A 15,873-nucleotide genomic window follows, 5' to 3' on the forward strand; every position below is an offset into this window, starting at 1 on the left:
TGGTTTTCCGGCCCCCAATCCTACAGCTAGATGTATGCCTAATCGGAAGCAACGAATGTAACGAACCGGTGGGCCTTTGAGCAAAATTGAGAACTGCAAATGGAAAAGAGTATTTTCCAGTCGATGGACCTCTGCTTGACGCTTAACAGCAATAATAACATCTCGTTCTCTCAATCCAAATCCCCCTACAACAGATTTAAAATAGAATTATGATTATTCCCGCTGCTGTTAGCAAATTTAGCAGTCAAACTTCAGTCTTTCCGACGCGACGACGGCAATGGTCTTCGGGATGGGCTTCTTGACAGCAAGCTTTTGACGCCATCTCCGTAGTATGCACCTTCCAAGATGCTAAGTTAAGTAGGAAAGTCCAGTAAACCACTAAAGTAAGTAACTAGTCGTGTAATTTATTGCGGCAAAGATTCAAAGTTATAGTTATGCGGTAGGCAAATACAATACAGTTGATGTGTCTTTCATGTCCGTCCGTTCGGTTCGTCTGTCTGTCTATATATTAAAATACTTAAAGTACTTTTATGCAGTAATTAAGACTAAATTAGTACGAGTACATTAAATTAAACCGTTTAAGGACATGCAGCGCTCGTGAGTAAAAGCGGAGATTCACTCGCAGGACTGGCGAAATCTACAATATACGATGGATACAGATCAGATGATTCTGGCTGATGACAAATATGCACGGCATATCTGGAATGGTGTGGGATGAATCGTGGGATGAATCGATATCAAATCATATTTTGATTGCTCAGATTATAAGGTCATAAGAAGGTTATACGAATATAAGGAAAGTTTATCTGAGTTTCATATGCTTCGTCTATGAACTTTACACCTAAACAGAAATTCACTTAAATAAGGGTACAACTTGAGAGAAATATTGTTGACAAACCAATCAATAGAATTAGGTTTTGTCCCGAAAGATCGTGATACTTCCACTCGGATGGGGCGATTAAAATGACGGACACTGGTACGCTTATGAGTGCTACGTTACGTTACGATACGTATGAGGATAGATACTGATGGGGAAATACTGCATCTGCGTCTGCGTCTGCTGGCAAGGATCCTAATCGTGCGACAGGTTCAGGATGTCATCGCTCATGCTGCTCTTGGGAATCTTGGCTGGCGGCGGTGCAGCCAGATCGGCCACCGAGGCAAACTCCATGCGTTTTTTGGGCACCCCGCTGCCGAGAAGGCCGCCCGGGGGCGCCAGCTCCCCGTACAGTCGGCTCAGGTCTGGCGATGGCCGTCGGTGAGAGGAGCCACTGCTGCCATCGGACGGGGCCGGTGACGGTGTGTTTGAGGGCACACTCGATATGGCCAGATCCACGGCACTGAAGTTGTATTTGCTACCAGAGTTCGAGTTGTTGCCACCACCGCCGCTGCTGGACGACTTGGTTGGGGTGAGTCGCTCCAGGGCCGGCGAAGCCGAGGATTCTCGGGTGCGCGCCGACGATGGTGTAGTCGACTTCGGTGGCTTCATCATCATGGCCGACAGCGACTCTTGTTGGATCTTGAACAGCGCCGACGGCGACATAAACATATTGTTGGCGGCCAGGGTCGTCTTCGAGAGCGGATCTGGTATGCCGTATTTTCCGTGCTGCTGCTGGAAGAAGGCCGCATAGTCCTGCATTTTTTCCTGGGCCAATGCATTGTAGTAGGCGGCCGGACTCGACAGGGACGAGGGCGAGGGTACACCCGTTCCGCCAGCACCGCCCGACGAGCCGGAGGATTTCATCGAGTTCGACGAGGAACCGGCCCCCACCACAGCCCCCGATGGCGTGGCAAACAGAGCATCCAAGTCGGCGGCAGCCTTGTTCTGACGGTACAACAGCGCCTTGATCTCCGAGTCCTGCTTCTCTAGCTGCAGCAGCTGGTTCAGCATATCGTTTCCCATGTCCTTTTGTTTCTGCTTTGAGCTGCTGCCGCCGCCGCCGCCGCCACCCCCACCGATGCCTGCTCCAGCGTTAAGCAGGGCCGAGAGTTCGTTGTGGGCCCCGGCCATGTGCTTGTTGGAGGCCATTGCCGCCGCAAACTGATTGTTGGGATCGAACAGTTTGGTGTAGGTCTGTAGCAGAGCCGTGTAGTCCGCCTGGGCCGACTGCTGCTGCAGCTGATGTTGCTGCTGCTGCTGCTGCTGCTGTAGTTGTTGCTGCTGCTGTTGGTGTTGTTGCTGTTGCTGCTTCTTGGAGCTGCTGCTGCTGCTGGCGACTGGAGGCGGAGGAATGGCAGCGGCGGCCAGACCAGCCATCTGTTGCTGCAGGAACGCGTTGAGGTCATTACTCTGCTTACTTTGCTGCATGTAGGAGTCGTAGCCGAGCAGCTTCGAGGCCTGTATCAAGTTGTTGTAGTCCGCATTGAGGGCAGCCGCAGCTGCCGCAGCCGAAGCGGAGGCAGACGTCGATGGGGACGACTTCGAGGACTTGCCAGACGACGAGTTCGAGGGCTGGCTGCCAGTGAGCGCACTGGCCGTGGGCACTCCCAGTCCCGCTCCTGTCAGATAGCTGTAGTCGGAGCCGAATCCAAGGGTGCCCAGTGTGGTGGCTCCCAGCGCCTCTGCCTGCTGCAGGAGCAGCGCTGCATACTCCGGGGAGCGGATAAGCTCGCTCATCTTCAGGGGATCGTTCTTCAGCTCGTCCAGCTCCTTCATCAGCTTCGTTTTGTACGAATTGGACGTGGAGCTCGAGTTCGAGGAGGACGACGACGATGAGGATTTTGACGACCTTTCAGACTTGGATTTACTGTTGCTGTGGCTGTTGTTGTTGCTGCTGCTACCACCAGCACCTCCACCACCTCCACCGCCTCCCGTGCCCGTGGGCAGTGGCATGTTGAAGCTGTTCGAGTAGGCGGCCACCGCTGCTGCGACATTCGGATCATTCAGACCGCCCAGGGCCGCTGCTGCCGCCGCCGCGGATGCGGAAGCTGCATTGGCAGCATTGCTGCCCTGCTTGGAGCCTCCCACTTTCGCCGCAGCTGCCGCCAATTGATTGAGCGACGAGTTGCCGTAATCCTTGCGCTGCTGCTGGAAGAGGGCTGCCAGATCTGCCTGCAGGAAGTTCGGCGGTAGCTGTCCGGCGAGCTGGGCCAGACTGGCGGCCATCAGATCGTTGGCTGTGGGTAGACAGGCCGCTGCTGGTGGCACCAGGGCACCTGCTGCTGCCTCGTACTTGTTGGGCGTAATGCTGGGGCTGTTGCGGGCAATGTCGCTCACACTGAATTTGCCCGGACTTGGCGCTGGCGAGTTTCGAGTGCGGGACGTGGACGTGTGGGACGAGGCGTCCGATTTGGCCGGCGACGGAGAGGCTCGCACGGGCACCTCGAACTTAGCCGGACTGGCCGAGTTCGATATGGTGATGGGGCTATCCCGCGGCGAGGCGGTCAACGCAGAGGTCAGGGCTGACGTTGTGACGGCTGAGGGGGCGATTGCCACACTTCCACTGGGTGTCTGTGGGGGAAGGAGCTGGCTCGTGGTCGCCGACGGTGGCATTGCAGGAGCCGCAAGATTTGGCAGAACTGCGGGTAGGCTGCTCGTGGGATTGGGAGTCGCTAGTGGCGACAGCATGCGCACTGGATTCATGTTCAGGCCGGATGGCATACAGAGCTGCTCCTGCAGCGACATCACCTTGAGGTCCCTCGCCTTCTGTTCAGCCTGGGCAGATGATTCCTCTTCCGCTTTGCGCGCACTCTCCTCAATAGATGTCGCACCATCGGCGAGAGGCTCTTCCTTGGCCGATGACAGCTTCACATCGCTAGTGGCCTCACTAGTCGCCCCAGCACCGGCTCCTGGCTGTGTCTCCATCTTCACATCCATCTCATCGTTGTCGATAATCTTAATGGTCTTCGGTGGTATGAAATCATCCTCTTGCTCGCAGTCCAGCACAGCGCATATCCAGTTCCACAGCGCCTTGTCGCTCTGCTTCGATGGGAATTTCGGGTACAAGGTGTTCTTCAGCTTTTCGTTGTATGTCACATCGTTGTTGAAGATGTTGCGGAACTTGACCACTTCGCCGCGATACTGTGAGTAGTAATCCACGCACAGCTGTATCTCTGTGCGCACCTCCTCCGGTATCTCCTTGTCCGGCAGCACCGAGTACTGCATGAGCATGGGTCGTCCGTATTCCATGGCCTGCTTGTTCTCGTTGGGCGGCACAATCCAAATACATTTGACCACCGACTCCAATGTGGGATTCTCATCATAGTAGGGTGCTGCAAAAAAAGATTAAGAATTACAAACATTCCTAAAATCTTTAGGCAATTCTCTGTCATACAAAGAATGAGGGAAACACAGGGCGTGTAGGTAAGATCGCTCGCCCCGCGCATTCGTATCTGGTAGTCCAGCTGAGAGTCGCAGTCACGCAGTGTGGGCTCCGCTTGGAACTTGGGATGGGAGTGATACCATCCCACCAGCAGAAACTGATCCTGGATCATCATCTTCTGTATATCGCGCTCCACTTCGCCGGCTCGCTGTCGATCGAATCGCGTGTTGCGACAAGGATATGTCTTTGTAATCGATAGAGCTGCCGAAGGAGTAAAGTTTAGACGAGGTTAGGGCTGGTCTCTAGACTCTGGAGATGTGGAACCACGAGCCGGACTCACTGTGTGTGTTCATGTCCCAGGTGCCGCCCAAGTAGCCGCAGACCTCGCGCACTGTCAGATGGCTGTGGAAGTCGGCCAGCAGCAAAGCCGACGAATTAATGGTTATCAGGAAGGGCTGCAGTTTACCCACAGACGTGAACGGCACGGACTCAATGAGCATGTTGGCATCGCTGTGAGTAAATCTCCATAAGAATTCAGACTTTCAACGGTTATGGAAAATACTCACTGAACAATATTCCGATTCGATATGCTGTTGTGTGCGAAAACAGTCCTCTTCACGATTATCTCCGGAGAGTCAGTCTTTCGCTCAGCATCTACAACGAAAACAATTTATAATGGATTACCAACAAAGGAAGGCCAGGTAGCTGGCTGGACACTTACCTGGATCACCGTCGTCAGGTGTGGATTCCTTTTGCAGGGCACACTTCCGCAGATAGGTGTTTTTGTACGAGTCCAATTTCTTGTTCTTGTACTTGACCGATGCCCAGCCGCAGCCGCTCTTCTTCTCTGGATTGATGATGCGCTTGCAGTGCATGGCCCAGGCACTGGGTGTGAGAAATATCGTTTCAGTCTCTTGCGATTTGATTTTCCCATCGGACAGCAGGTCGCCGACAAACTTCTGGCCAAGGTACTCGATGGTCATCAGACCCTTGCCGGGCTGCAGCACATTGGCGGCCATCAACGTTTGCAGAGTAACGTTGCGTCCGACGGTGCCATTGAAGCCCTCGTAGTTCTCCTTGGCCTAAAATTTAAAGGTGCATGTGTGAGCACAGGCGGGCAGATATGTTTGTGAGTAGCCATGCTCACCTCATCGTCGTTGTCGTCGTCCGGCGCATCACTGTCCACATCCTTTTCACAGAGACTGTCGTCTAGTATGGTCGCGGGTGCTGCTGCAATATCGACTACCGTTGGCTCTGGATCCGGGATGGCTACGGCGGTTGTCGGTGTCGACAAATCGCATTCCCCATCCCCCTCGCAATTATTTGTTGTTTGCGGCAGCGGCGGCGGCTGCTGAGCCTCCCCCTCCCCATCGCCCTCACCTTCAGAGCTGCTTACCACCTGGTTCTCGCCACACTCGTCTACTTGGTCGCCATCGACCAGTGAACCATTTTCCACGCCGTTCTCCATGCGTCTTCGTCTAGAATTTGATCAACAAAGCCTTAAAATTAATGCAATTCTCCTCACAACGCCGCAGAATTTGTGTATGTGGTAGCAAAGTAGTGTTGATTTATTATAGAGCTGCAGAAACATCGATGGCAACATCGATAGTATCGATGATTGTGTGTGTATCGCATAAAATATATACAAAATTCAAAATTTTAAAAATGAACTAGTATAGTGAGGAAATTGAGGCAAAGAATCTGTTCACTGTTTCTTTTCATTAATTGATTTGAATCACTAACCATACAGTATGTATATATATCTGCGACAATTCGATAATTTCGATATTTTGTTACCATCGTTGCTTCTCTCATCTCTAGAAATTGTGCAAAAAGGCGCGATCTCCAACAAAACAAATCAAATTCGGCATTTAACTCAGATTTTGTTATATATTTTAATGGCGCTTTGGGTGGATAAATACCGGCCCCGGGAACTAACAAAGTTAGATTTCCACAAGGTAAAAAACGCTGTCGCCATTAAAATGCTGTGTATACATTCTTGAAAAAAAAAACTCAATTTCCATTAATTTTTGCATACAACAGGAGCAAGCCGAAAACCTGCGCAACCTATGCAAGCAGAGTGACTTTCCTCACCTCATGTTCTACGGGCCATCCGGCGCCGGTAAGAAGACGCGCATCATGTGCCTACTACGGGAAATGTATGGAGCCGGCGTGGAGCGCCTGAGGAGTGAAACAATGACCTTTACCACGCCATCCAATCGAAAGGTAGAGGTAATGACTGTCAGTAGCAACTACCACTTGGAGGTGAACCCGTCGGATGCGGGCATGTACGACAGGACGGTGGTCATCGATCTGATCAAACAGGTGGCCCAGACCCACCAAATCGAGATTAACGGCCAGCGGGAGTTCAAGGTGATTGTCATCTCAGAGGGCGACGAGCTGACCAAGGATGCCCAGCACGCTCTGCGTCGCACTATGGAGAAGTACGTGGCCACGTGCCGCATCATAATGTCGGTAAATTCGACTTCTCGCATCATCCCAGCCATACGATCTCGTTGCCTGGGAATTCGCGTGGCCGCGCCTTCTGAGGCAGAAATGACCGCCATTCTGCAGAGCACCTGCAAGCGCGAGGGCCTGGCCTTGCCCGTCGAGCTGGCCAAGCGGGTGGTGGACAAATCTGAACGGAATCTGAGGCGCGCTCTGCTGATGCTCGAGGCTGCCAAGGTGGCCAAGTCACCGTTTACGGCCCAGCAGGAAGTCCCCGACCTGGACTGGCAGGTCTTTCTGCGTGAAACTGCCTCACAGATCATCAGTGAGCAGACGCCCGCCAAACTGGAGAAGATACGTGATCGTTTGTACGAACTACTAACGCAGGGCGTACCACCCAATCTTATATTCCGCGGTCTGGTCGAGCATTTGGTCAGCAACTGTGATATGTCCATCAAGGCAAAAACGCTTGAGCTGGCCACCGAATACGAGCACCGCATGCAAAACGGCGCCAAGCACATCTTCCACCTGGAGGCCTTTGTTGCCCAATTCATGAGCATTTACAAAAAGTTCATGTCCGAACTGCTCATGACGGACGACTTTTAAGATTAGCATTTAATTCGAAAAACATACATTTTACTTAATAAACTGAATTACTGGCGTAGTGCCTGCAGCTGCTGCTCTTCCCGATTCCGCAAAATGGCCACTTTCATTTTATCCGATGTGGTACGGCTGACAGTCTCAATGTATCTGGCCACATCCTCCTCCAGCTGAATGCAGGCCACTTCGTATTCCGAATTTTCCTTGCCATTGACCTTCAGGGCGTGCAGCAGCAGATCAATTGTGTTGATGGGGAATGCGAGCTGCGGAGTCGTCACATTGATCGACTGCTGGAAATCAAAGTATTCGCTGCCTGCCCCGAGCATGGCACAGATCATCTCGCTGGCCATATCGGCGGCCTCCAGCAATCGATTGTGCCTGACGTACAACTGCAACAGCTCGCGGGAATTGCTCAGCTTGTAGGAGTCGTACAGCCACTTGGGCACAAATGCGTTCATCGTGAGCAGTCGGTTCACGACGCTCTTGCGTATGACTGTCGAGTCCTTGAGCTCGTGGTCGAGTATCAGCTTCTGCAGCAGGGACCATGCCATATCTGCGGCATTGTTACGATGTGGTAGATCTAATAAGAGGATAATCAGAGATTAAATCAATTGAAATTTTATAATTTAGCCAGATTTATGCACCTGCCAGATCGTTGTTCTGCAGCCAATCCCAGGCATCGCTGGCCGCCTCTTCTGTGGCGCTCACACAGGCAGCAGCCAGGCTCTGAAATGTCGGCAGCACAGAGAATTTGTGCCCGCGGGACAGTTTCAGGGCAGCCGTATACAGACCATAGCTTCCCAGGAGATAGGATAGCTCCTCTGCCCCTGCCAGCACATAGGCGGCTATGTCCTTTCGATAGTGTGAGAGCTCCTTCAATGCCACGTTGTAGACAAGCTCGCGACGTATGTCGTCCAGCTCTAGGACCAGCACTTCATCGTCGATCGGCGGCAGATCATCTTCGTTATCCAAATCCATAGCCGTCGACTCCCGCTCGTCGCCAATGATTGGCTTGGCTATCCATCTGTACCGACTGTCGACCAAATTCAGGCAATTTACACAAATCAGGAGCGCGGAGCAACGCTTTTCCAGTGCCTTTGGGTCATTGCTGCTCACCTGCAACCGCATGGCCTGCTCATACATGACTGTGGCAGCCTTACGCATATTTCCCTTGCTCGTGTGAAAAGCATACAAAAAGTTATAGACGTCATTCTGATCGATGCTCAAAGAGCGCGCGCGCGACTCCACAATGCTCTCGAACTCGTTCTGCAGCCCATTGTAGGGGAGCTTCATAAGCAGATCCAGGTTCTTGCATTGAAACAGCGTCACCACCAACTGACGCAGGCAATCCTTGCGCCGTGATATGTCGGCATTGTAGATTAAAGCGTGATACGCGTCCTCGTAGTGGCCCAGATGCATATGGTTATTGAAGACTATAGACTGGAACATCGGCAACTGTGGATCATGATCCCCCAGCTTGCTTATGGCCGTAAGAGCCAGCTGAATGATGTAGTCGACGGCCGAATACTGCTCAAATAGCTGTATAACCTTCAGATAATAATGCACCATCGCCTGTTTTCTATCCTCCACTGATGGTCCATCATCATTGCCCAGTTCGAGGCTCTCTTTCATTTGACTGTACAGCGGTGTGGTCTTCAGCACGTGCTCAATGAGGAATGCATCGTCGAGCACCATTTCAGCTGTATTCTGAAAGATGATCACTGCCTTTTGTGTCTCGCCGCAATCCAACAGCGTCACAGCCAGCATAAAGGCTCCTGCGAAATAAAGATTGGATTTGGCATTGATGGGATAAGCAACTTCGACGGACTACTCACGACAATAGGATTTGCTTTCGCACCAGTCGGCCAGCAGGCGCACATAATCCTGCACAATGATTTGATGGCATGTGCCATAGAGCCATTCTGGGAATACATAGCTGGGAGATTCGGGCCATCTGAAAGGACAGACATAAACATAAATAAAGTACATAAAGAACCTACAAATATTTGGCTAGGGCTTTACTCACAGCATCTGATTGCTGTAGGTAACCAGCTTCAGCAGCGTTTGACGCAATGTTGCTGGCTCCGTCTCCAGTTGCATGCTCGACTCCTTCAGCAGCTTCGACAGAGCACTGAACAGACCCTTGGAACGTAGGAATAAACAGAGCAGCGTGGTCTGGTCATTCCCATAGCCACGCACATGGCTTGAGTACGGTCGAGAATAGCCATCAAAGAGCTGTGCCCGATTGAGGCGCTGAATGGAAGCCTCACTATAATATGAACACGATTATAATCATTCAATGTTTAGGATTCAGGGTCTTTTTGCTTACAAGCCTGCTGGGGTATTCGAGGAAATGGGTGTCACGGCCATCCAAACAAGAGTGTAATACGATCTCATGTAGTTCTCAGTCGTCGTAAGGAAACTTTGATCCGTCTCACAGTGTTCCTGGTCCAAAATGTAAAGTACAATGAGTAAATTGCGGCAGACGGAAAAGCTGCAAAGGAGATATAATATTAAGTGTAATTAGATGCAGATTAAATCAGGAATATATTTGTATTCATATTGTACCGTATCAAAGCCATTTGTTTGAACGTCTCGGCTAGAATGGATATTCCGTATTCGCTGCCAAACAATGCCCCAGTTGGCAGCAGAAAACGCGTGGACCTGGCATAATCTGCAAAGAGAAAATAGAGAATAAGACAATAATAATATGAATGAAGCTATAAGGATTAACTCTACCGTTTGACGGCGGTGCATCCGGATCGATCACGCAAAGAATATTCAGCAGCATATCGACAGCGTCCTGTAGGTTGGGTATTTGCTCTAGCTCGATCTTCAGTTTCTGAACGGTGTCCATTGGGAAGATGGCGCCAGTGTCGTCATCATCTAGGCTTTTGGCAACCAGTTTGGCCACAAGATCGATGGGCGACTCTCGCTGATACAGTTTCTTATCCATTTCCATTTTGACATCCTCTGGGAGGGTCTTTTCCACCTGAGTGACGATCCTTATTAGCTCAGCGAATGCCGTCGACATTGAGAGATTGTCTTGAAAGAATGGGGACATCAGCGAGGCCACATCTGTGGCTTGCTCTCCAATGAGCAGAATATGCTCCCACAGTTCGCATGGACGTAGCAGGGCAAAAGATTGCCGCCTGATGAGGCATGCCGCATCCATGCCACCCAATATGGACAAACCAATGGGCTCCGAGTACTTGATGTGGTATTGCTCGCAGCAGGAGTAGAAACGATCCCATAGCCTAGTGGCGATTTCTAGATACTCCTCATCACTGACCACAAACTCCTTGAACTCGTTCTGGATCTCATCCTCGACGGCCTGGCACACCTGCTCCTTGAGCACTGTCATCGACAGCTGCCTAACATCAAACTGCAGGTTGACGCGTCGGAACATCTTTTGGGGGGAATCAACAATAGAATAATCTACATATCAGGCAAAGATATACTCACATATAAGGCCTTGGTAATCACAGTCCGATCGAATCGACCCGGATGGAAGATGTACGAGCAGTAGGCCTCGCGTGGATCGATTCCCTGCTCCGTGGTGAGACAATAACGATCCGGTGGCGGTTCTAGGACAGAAGAAACCCATTGAATGGCCTGATTAGAGCCATAATGAATCGTCGAGGCATTAAAATCCCCTTCAACATTGCTCCAGAGCGCCCAGATGTGTGTGAGGGTGACATTAAAGTCGATCAGATCCATGTCTGGTGCCACCACTGTGTGCTTCACAATCAATTCTATGTCTCTAGAACCCACATCCGTCATATTCTTGTCGATTTGCACGCAAACAAACTCGGCCCCTTCGTCGTGTGAGAGGAAGACGCAAAAGTTTCGGTCGTCAATTTTTCGTATCACATTGGTTTGTGCTGCAAAAATAAACCAAATATGCAATTAGCAGCTGCACAAATTTAAGCTTTAGAATTCGAACACTTACGTCCTTGTGCTGTTGGTGCTCCTACACCCCCACCAGAGCAGCAGTTAATGGTGGATACTGCCTGCATAGTATCCAATGACCAGAGTCGCAGCTCATTACTCCTGTAAACAACCAGAAGATAGGTCTTGCCATCGATTTCACTGAATGACATGTCATTGGCCGCATCCACAGATTCCGCTCGTCTAATAAAATAGCAGAAAAAGACAACATTAAATCGGTATGGCATGACCCAGAAGCTGCGGCACTCACCTCAGAGCACCCGCAAATTTGTACAGAAACCGAGGCATCAGATGCGGTTCCTTGACCTCTTGCGTTACAGTAGCGCCATCGACACAGTTCATCACGTGGTGCAGCAGCTTGTTCGGGTAGGCCACCGCAAAGTGGGCTACTTGAGCGTGCTTCGACATAAACGAAGCAGCGACAGTGGGCATTCCAAGTCCGTCCGTAAGAAAGTACGCACTTGGATCGTCGATCTTTTCAGTCACATCATAGAATATAGATTGTGACTGCAGATCGTCTGGCCCAGCAGCAGCGCCCACTTCTACAGTAGCCGTCTTCAGTGGAAACACATATCGATGGACACTGCTCACAGTGACAACCAACAGTGTAATGGCTTGTGGCTGCTCCGTAAGGGAAACATTGAGCACAGTCGACTCATTGAATCGCATACGCAGTTGGTTCCTGACAAGTGATATATCCAAGCTCACCTCTCCGAGCTCCAGCACCGACTTGTTAGTCCGCCTTTAGGCAAAAATTTTAGTTGCTTTACCGATTTGTTCACAAATTAACTTACCAATATATGAATCGGTTCCGGTACATCACATTATTGTTTTTGTAAGAATGTCCGCCAGATATCTCAAAGTTTTGGGAGTCCTGCAGACTGTTCAGTGTATCTCCTGGCAGATGGAAATTAATGAATGGTCTCTCTTTTTATCTGGAACAACCTACCCGTATGTATCGTAACATCTATCCAGTCTGCTGGCTTCAGGTTTTTAGTCGCAACTTCGCGGTAGCTCATATTAACATCCATGTTGAACTAATAACAATCCGGAAAAGGTTAAATTATTGACGCCGGCAACTAGAGCTGTACTTTTTCTAAAACATCGATGTTTCATCGATTGTTCTCAAAACATCGAAAAACATTCCGATATTACCTATAGATATTCTGTGCACACATGTGCCTTTTGACAACAAATTGAAAAAAATGAGCTCAGAAGGAGATGAAAACACAGTTGTGTGCTTGCCAGGAGAACGCTTGTGCCGAGTAGAAGACAATGTTGTTTTGGGCATAGGCACATACGAACAGAACGGCTACATCTACGCCTCCAAATCGGGGGTCGTGAACATTGAAGAATCTGGAGAAAACGTAAGTTGGCCTGAGGGACAACCTGCCGCAATAAATTGAACCAACCAATTGCCTCTTTGCAGTGTCAGGTTGTAAGTGTTCACAAGCCAGGCTTCCACCTGACCATTCCGGCCACCGGGGACGTCGTCACAGCCCGTGTTCTGGTCACAACACCAAAGTTCGCCAAGTGTGCCATATTCTGCGTGCGAAACGTCTTGCTGGAGAGCAGCTATCGCGGGCTGCTGCGGAAGGAGGACGTGCGGGAAACGGAAAAGGATCGTGTCGACATATACAAGTCGTTCAAGCCTGGCGATGTGATACTGGCCCGCGTCATCAATCAAATGGAACAATCATTTCTCATAACTACTGCCGAAACAGAGCTCGGTGTGGTCGTAGCCTATGCCAGCGATGCCCGTAAAACCCGAGTGCCTATGGTACCGGTGGGCTGGAGCGAGATGCAGTGTCCACTGACTACCATTAAGGAGCCTCGCAAAGTGGCAAAAGTCCTGCCTGAAAGTTCAATAAATATAATCAAATGATGCCCAGTAATTTATGTAACTTATCTAAAAAAAAGTCATTAATAATTCTCGGTTAGTCACTAATTAATTCTGTAACGTTGCCTTAGATTGCGGTTGTACGTTCATTCTATTTCCATAGTTACATGTTCTATAATATTACAATTTTCTATATAACCAGACAGAAGCATACAAATTGATAGCATCCATTGGATTCGATTCCATTGGATTTTCTTAACTTAAAACATTCCTATCCAAGGCGTTCCTCAGCCTAATCATCTGATTGGTGCGATCGCATCGTCAGAATTCCCCCTTCAGAAAAGAAAGAAGTGAATGAACCTTAAGTTACCATAGCTACGTCGTTAGTTCTCGTAACTAATCTTGGCTGGTTGCCACGGTTCTCATGTCAATTTAAATGCATTGTTTGTACATATTTATTTGATTGGGAAGCGATGAACCCAGGCACATGACAGCCAATTGAGTTTATCAATTGATCTTATATTCTTGAATATGTGCATATAAACATTTTAGGTGTGATTTAATGTTTTTTTAATGTACTGCCTAGACGTTTGCGATCTATTGTTTCCCCTTCTGAGCGTTTCCCCTTCAAGTAATTTAAGGGTCAGCTCATCTATAAAAATCAGTAGATTTAGAATCAAGAATCCTACAGGCAGGACATGTGGAATAGCAATCTGGTGGTCTACTGATCTTATACCTCTATTATATTACATGTTTCATATGTAAATATTGCGTCGCAAATGCAACGCCAGGTATAAAACAAATCAAAACATTTGTCGTTCATATAAAAGTTTCCTCTAATTCACAAAGCAAATTATCGAGGAAATCAAATAAGTCAAATAAATGGTAATATATGTACGCGTCATAGCATCGCATGGGCTCCATAAAACACTAACCCGTTGCCAATCAATGTCGAGGGAAACTGTTATTGAGTGGCATGTGCTATGCAAATAGGAATTCGCTTCGCGTGTTGGAGCTGCGACTAATTCAATCAGAGGAGTAGGAGCATAGCAGGCAGGCAGGCAGCTCCTGGACTAGGCCACGTTATCTTGTCTTGCCAAAAATGCAAATGCATAAAATGTTACAGGTGTGTGTCTGGGAGTGAAGTCCCGGCCGAGTCCCAATCCCAAGCATGGGGGATGGATGGATGGATGTGTATGGCCAATCGTTGTTTGGTCGATAGGCCACGCGGCCGGCTTGGCTATTCGAAGACTGGTTAATATTCAAATTAAAGTAAATCGAACCAATATGCACTCCAAGTGAACATTGTATTGTAGTTGTAGTGTTGGCCCTGTCGCAGTTGTCAGCTTAAACTGCTGCTCTCACAAATTCCGGGAAGCCTATAACATAAGTTTGAGCACTGGGCGATTGCTCAGTCGGAAATAACTCGCGAGGACGACAGCATACCGGCAACGGAAGCGAAGCTCATCATGGTGCAGATATCGCAGACCGAGGACGACATCAAAATTTCAATTGAACTCAATCGTCTGGTGACACGGAAGCCGGACGTTGTCCTTCTGCCCCAGTACTTGAAGTTCAATAATCCGCCCATATTCTTTGAGCGTCATCTGGCCCAAGAGATCGACGAGATGGCCAGGTTATTATCACACCTTCTATACATATGTATATTCCTCCGTGAGTAATGATATGATAACTCTCGTTCAGTTTTTGCCGCATCTTCAAGAACGAGGCCCGCATCGTGCTGGTAAAGAAGGAGAAGGGCGTTTGGCCAGAGATGTTTCAGAAGCTGGACAAGGAGGCACTCTTGAAGAAGCGCCTGGAAATCGCCGATCTCATTGTAGAGCGCAACAAGCAGCGCGATCAGCAGGCCATGGAACGGTACGAGAACAAGCGTCGCGCCGAAATCTCGAAGGAAATCAAGCGCGAAACAGAAATGAGGGATCGCGTCAAGCAGTTCCAGGATAATGCCCGACGTGAGGCACTTGTGGTAGATGTGCGCAAGGAGACATCCACGAAATCTGTCAGTCCCCCATTACACGCCCCCTATCAGCAACCACCCGCACCGACAGCTGCCGCTCGCCTGTCCACTCCACTGACTCGTCCCCCGATGACCGCCGTACGTGGCAGTGGACGCATCAGTGTGAGCTTCACCAATGAACACAAGCGGGTCACTCCCAAGCGCGAGTCCCAAACAGACATACAGATGGCCTTTGCGGCGGCCGGCAAACCCACCGACCCGTCCATGAAGTCTCCTATGGATACTCTGGATGAATGATTATCCCCACATCATCACAATATTATACATACATATATCCCTTTTTATGCGTGTGTGGGTCAGCCTGTGCAAAACTGCTGTTTCCTATTTTCATATCTCTACAAATTTAAACGTGAATTAAACTAAAAGACAAGTGGGTTTCAATATCTTGGGAACATCAATATTGTATAATCACTAAATATATTAGATAAAACCTAGTCAAAATTATGCAGTCCACTAATTCATAACTAACCACTGATCGATCAATACGGATATTAGGGCAAAACATAATAATAAACAAACATCTGTCAATCCCTTGACGTGCACAAGGACTGGGGCCCAGCCGGTTACAAAAGGTAGATTCCGCATACAGGAGACACAGCCAGCGCAGCCACAGACTTTTCCATCTCCAGGCCGCTATTGTAGTTTCTTTAATGCTAAAAATAAATTGAAAACTATAAACAAAAAATCGGCGGTTTAACCAAATACAGTGCTGGCAAACGACATAGACCGATGCA

The 15,873-nt window shown here is 49.3% G+C and overlaps 5 protein-coding genes across 5 annotated transcripts; 3 read left to right on the plus strand and 2 right to left on the minus strand.

The window, feature by feature from the left end:
- Window positions 1–384: 384 nt before the first annotated feature.
- LOC6589719 (MPN domain-containing protein CG4751) lies at window positions 385–5,777 on the minus strand. Its single transcript, XM_002015092.2, has 6 exons — window positions 5,410–5,777; window positions 4,984–5,344; window positions 4,829–4,916; window positions 4,603–4,772; window positions 4,275–4,523; window positions 385–4,212 (listed from the first exon to the last, which is right to left on the minus strand). The coding sequence occupies exons 1-6, from the start codon at window positions 5,728–5,730 to the stop codon at window positions 1,073–1,075; spliced, it is 4,329 nt and encodes a 1,442-aa protein (XP_002015128.2). The 5' UTR covers window positions 5,731–5,777; the 3' UTR covers window positions 385–1,072.
- A 345-nt stretch (window positions 5,778–6,122) lies between these two features.
- Window positions 6,123–7,383, plus strand: LOC6588806 (replication factor C subunit 3). The gene is made up of 2 exons (XM_002015091.2): window positions 6,123–6,220; window positions 6,306–7,383. Exons 1-2 carry the CDS (start codon window positions 6,161–6,163, stop codon window positions 7,314–7,316), a joined length of 1,071 nt encoding a protein of 356 aa, XP_002015127.1. The 5' UTR covers window positions 6,123–6,160; the 3' UTR covers window positions 7,317–7,383.
- On the minus strand, window positions 7,308–15,704 carry LOC6588805 (nuclear pore complex protein Nup160 homolog). The gene is made up of 13 exons (XM_026988400.1): window positions 15,659–15,704; window positions 12,211–12,298; window positions 12,056–12,158; window positions 11,512–12,003; window positions 11,263–11,444; window positions 10,776–11,194; window positions 10,050–10,719; window positions 9,879–9,984; window positions 9,640–9,804; window positions 9,337–9,579; window positions 9,146–9,264; window positions 7,955–9,085; window positions 7,308–7,890 (listed from the first exon to the last, which is right to left on the minus strand). Exons 2-13 carry the CDS (start codon window positions 12,290–12,292, stop codon window positions 7,364–7,366), a joined length of 4,239 nt encoding a protein of 1,412 aa, XP_026844201.1. The 5' UTR covers window positions 12,293–12,298; window positions 15,659–15,704; the 3' UTR covers window positions 7,308–7,363.
- LOC6588804 (exosome complex component CSL4) lies at window positions 12,455–13,209 on the plus strand. The gene is made up of 2 exons (XM_002015089.2): window positions 12,455–12,628; window positions 12,691–13,209. Exons 1-2 carry the CDS (start codon window positions 12,467–12,469, stop codon window positions 13,144–13,146), a joined length of 618 nt encoding a protein of 205 aa, XP_002015125.1. The 5' UTR covers window positions 12,455–12,466; the 3' UTR covers window positions 13,147–13,209.
- On the plus strand, window positions 14,465–15,521 carry LOC6588803. The gene is made up of 2 exons (XM_002015088.2): window positions 14,465–14,737; window positions 14,806–15,521. Exons 1-2 carry the CDS (start codon window positions 14,571–14,573, stop codon window positions 15,374–15,376), a joined length of 738 nt encoding a protein of 245 aa, XP_002015124.1. The 5' UTR covers window positions 14,465–14,570; the 3' UTR covers window positions 15,377–15,521.
- Window positions 15,705–15,873: the final 169 nt, after the last annotated feature.

Source organism: Drosophila persimilis, unplaced genomic scaffold, assembly GCF_003286085.1.
Source record: "Drosophila persimilis strain 14011-0111.01,24,50 unplaced genomic scaffold, DperRS2 tig00000191-arrow-pilon, whole genome shotgun sequence".
Classification (NCBI taxonomy): Eukaryota; Metazoa; Arthropoda; class Insecta; order Diptera; family Drosophilidae; genus Drosophila; species Drosophila persimilis.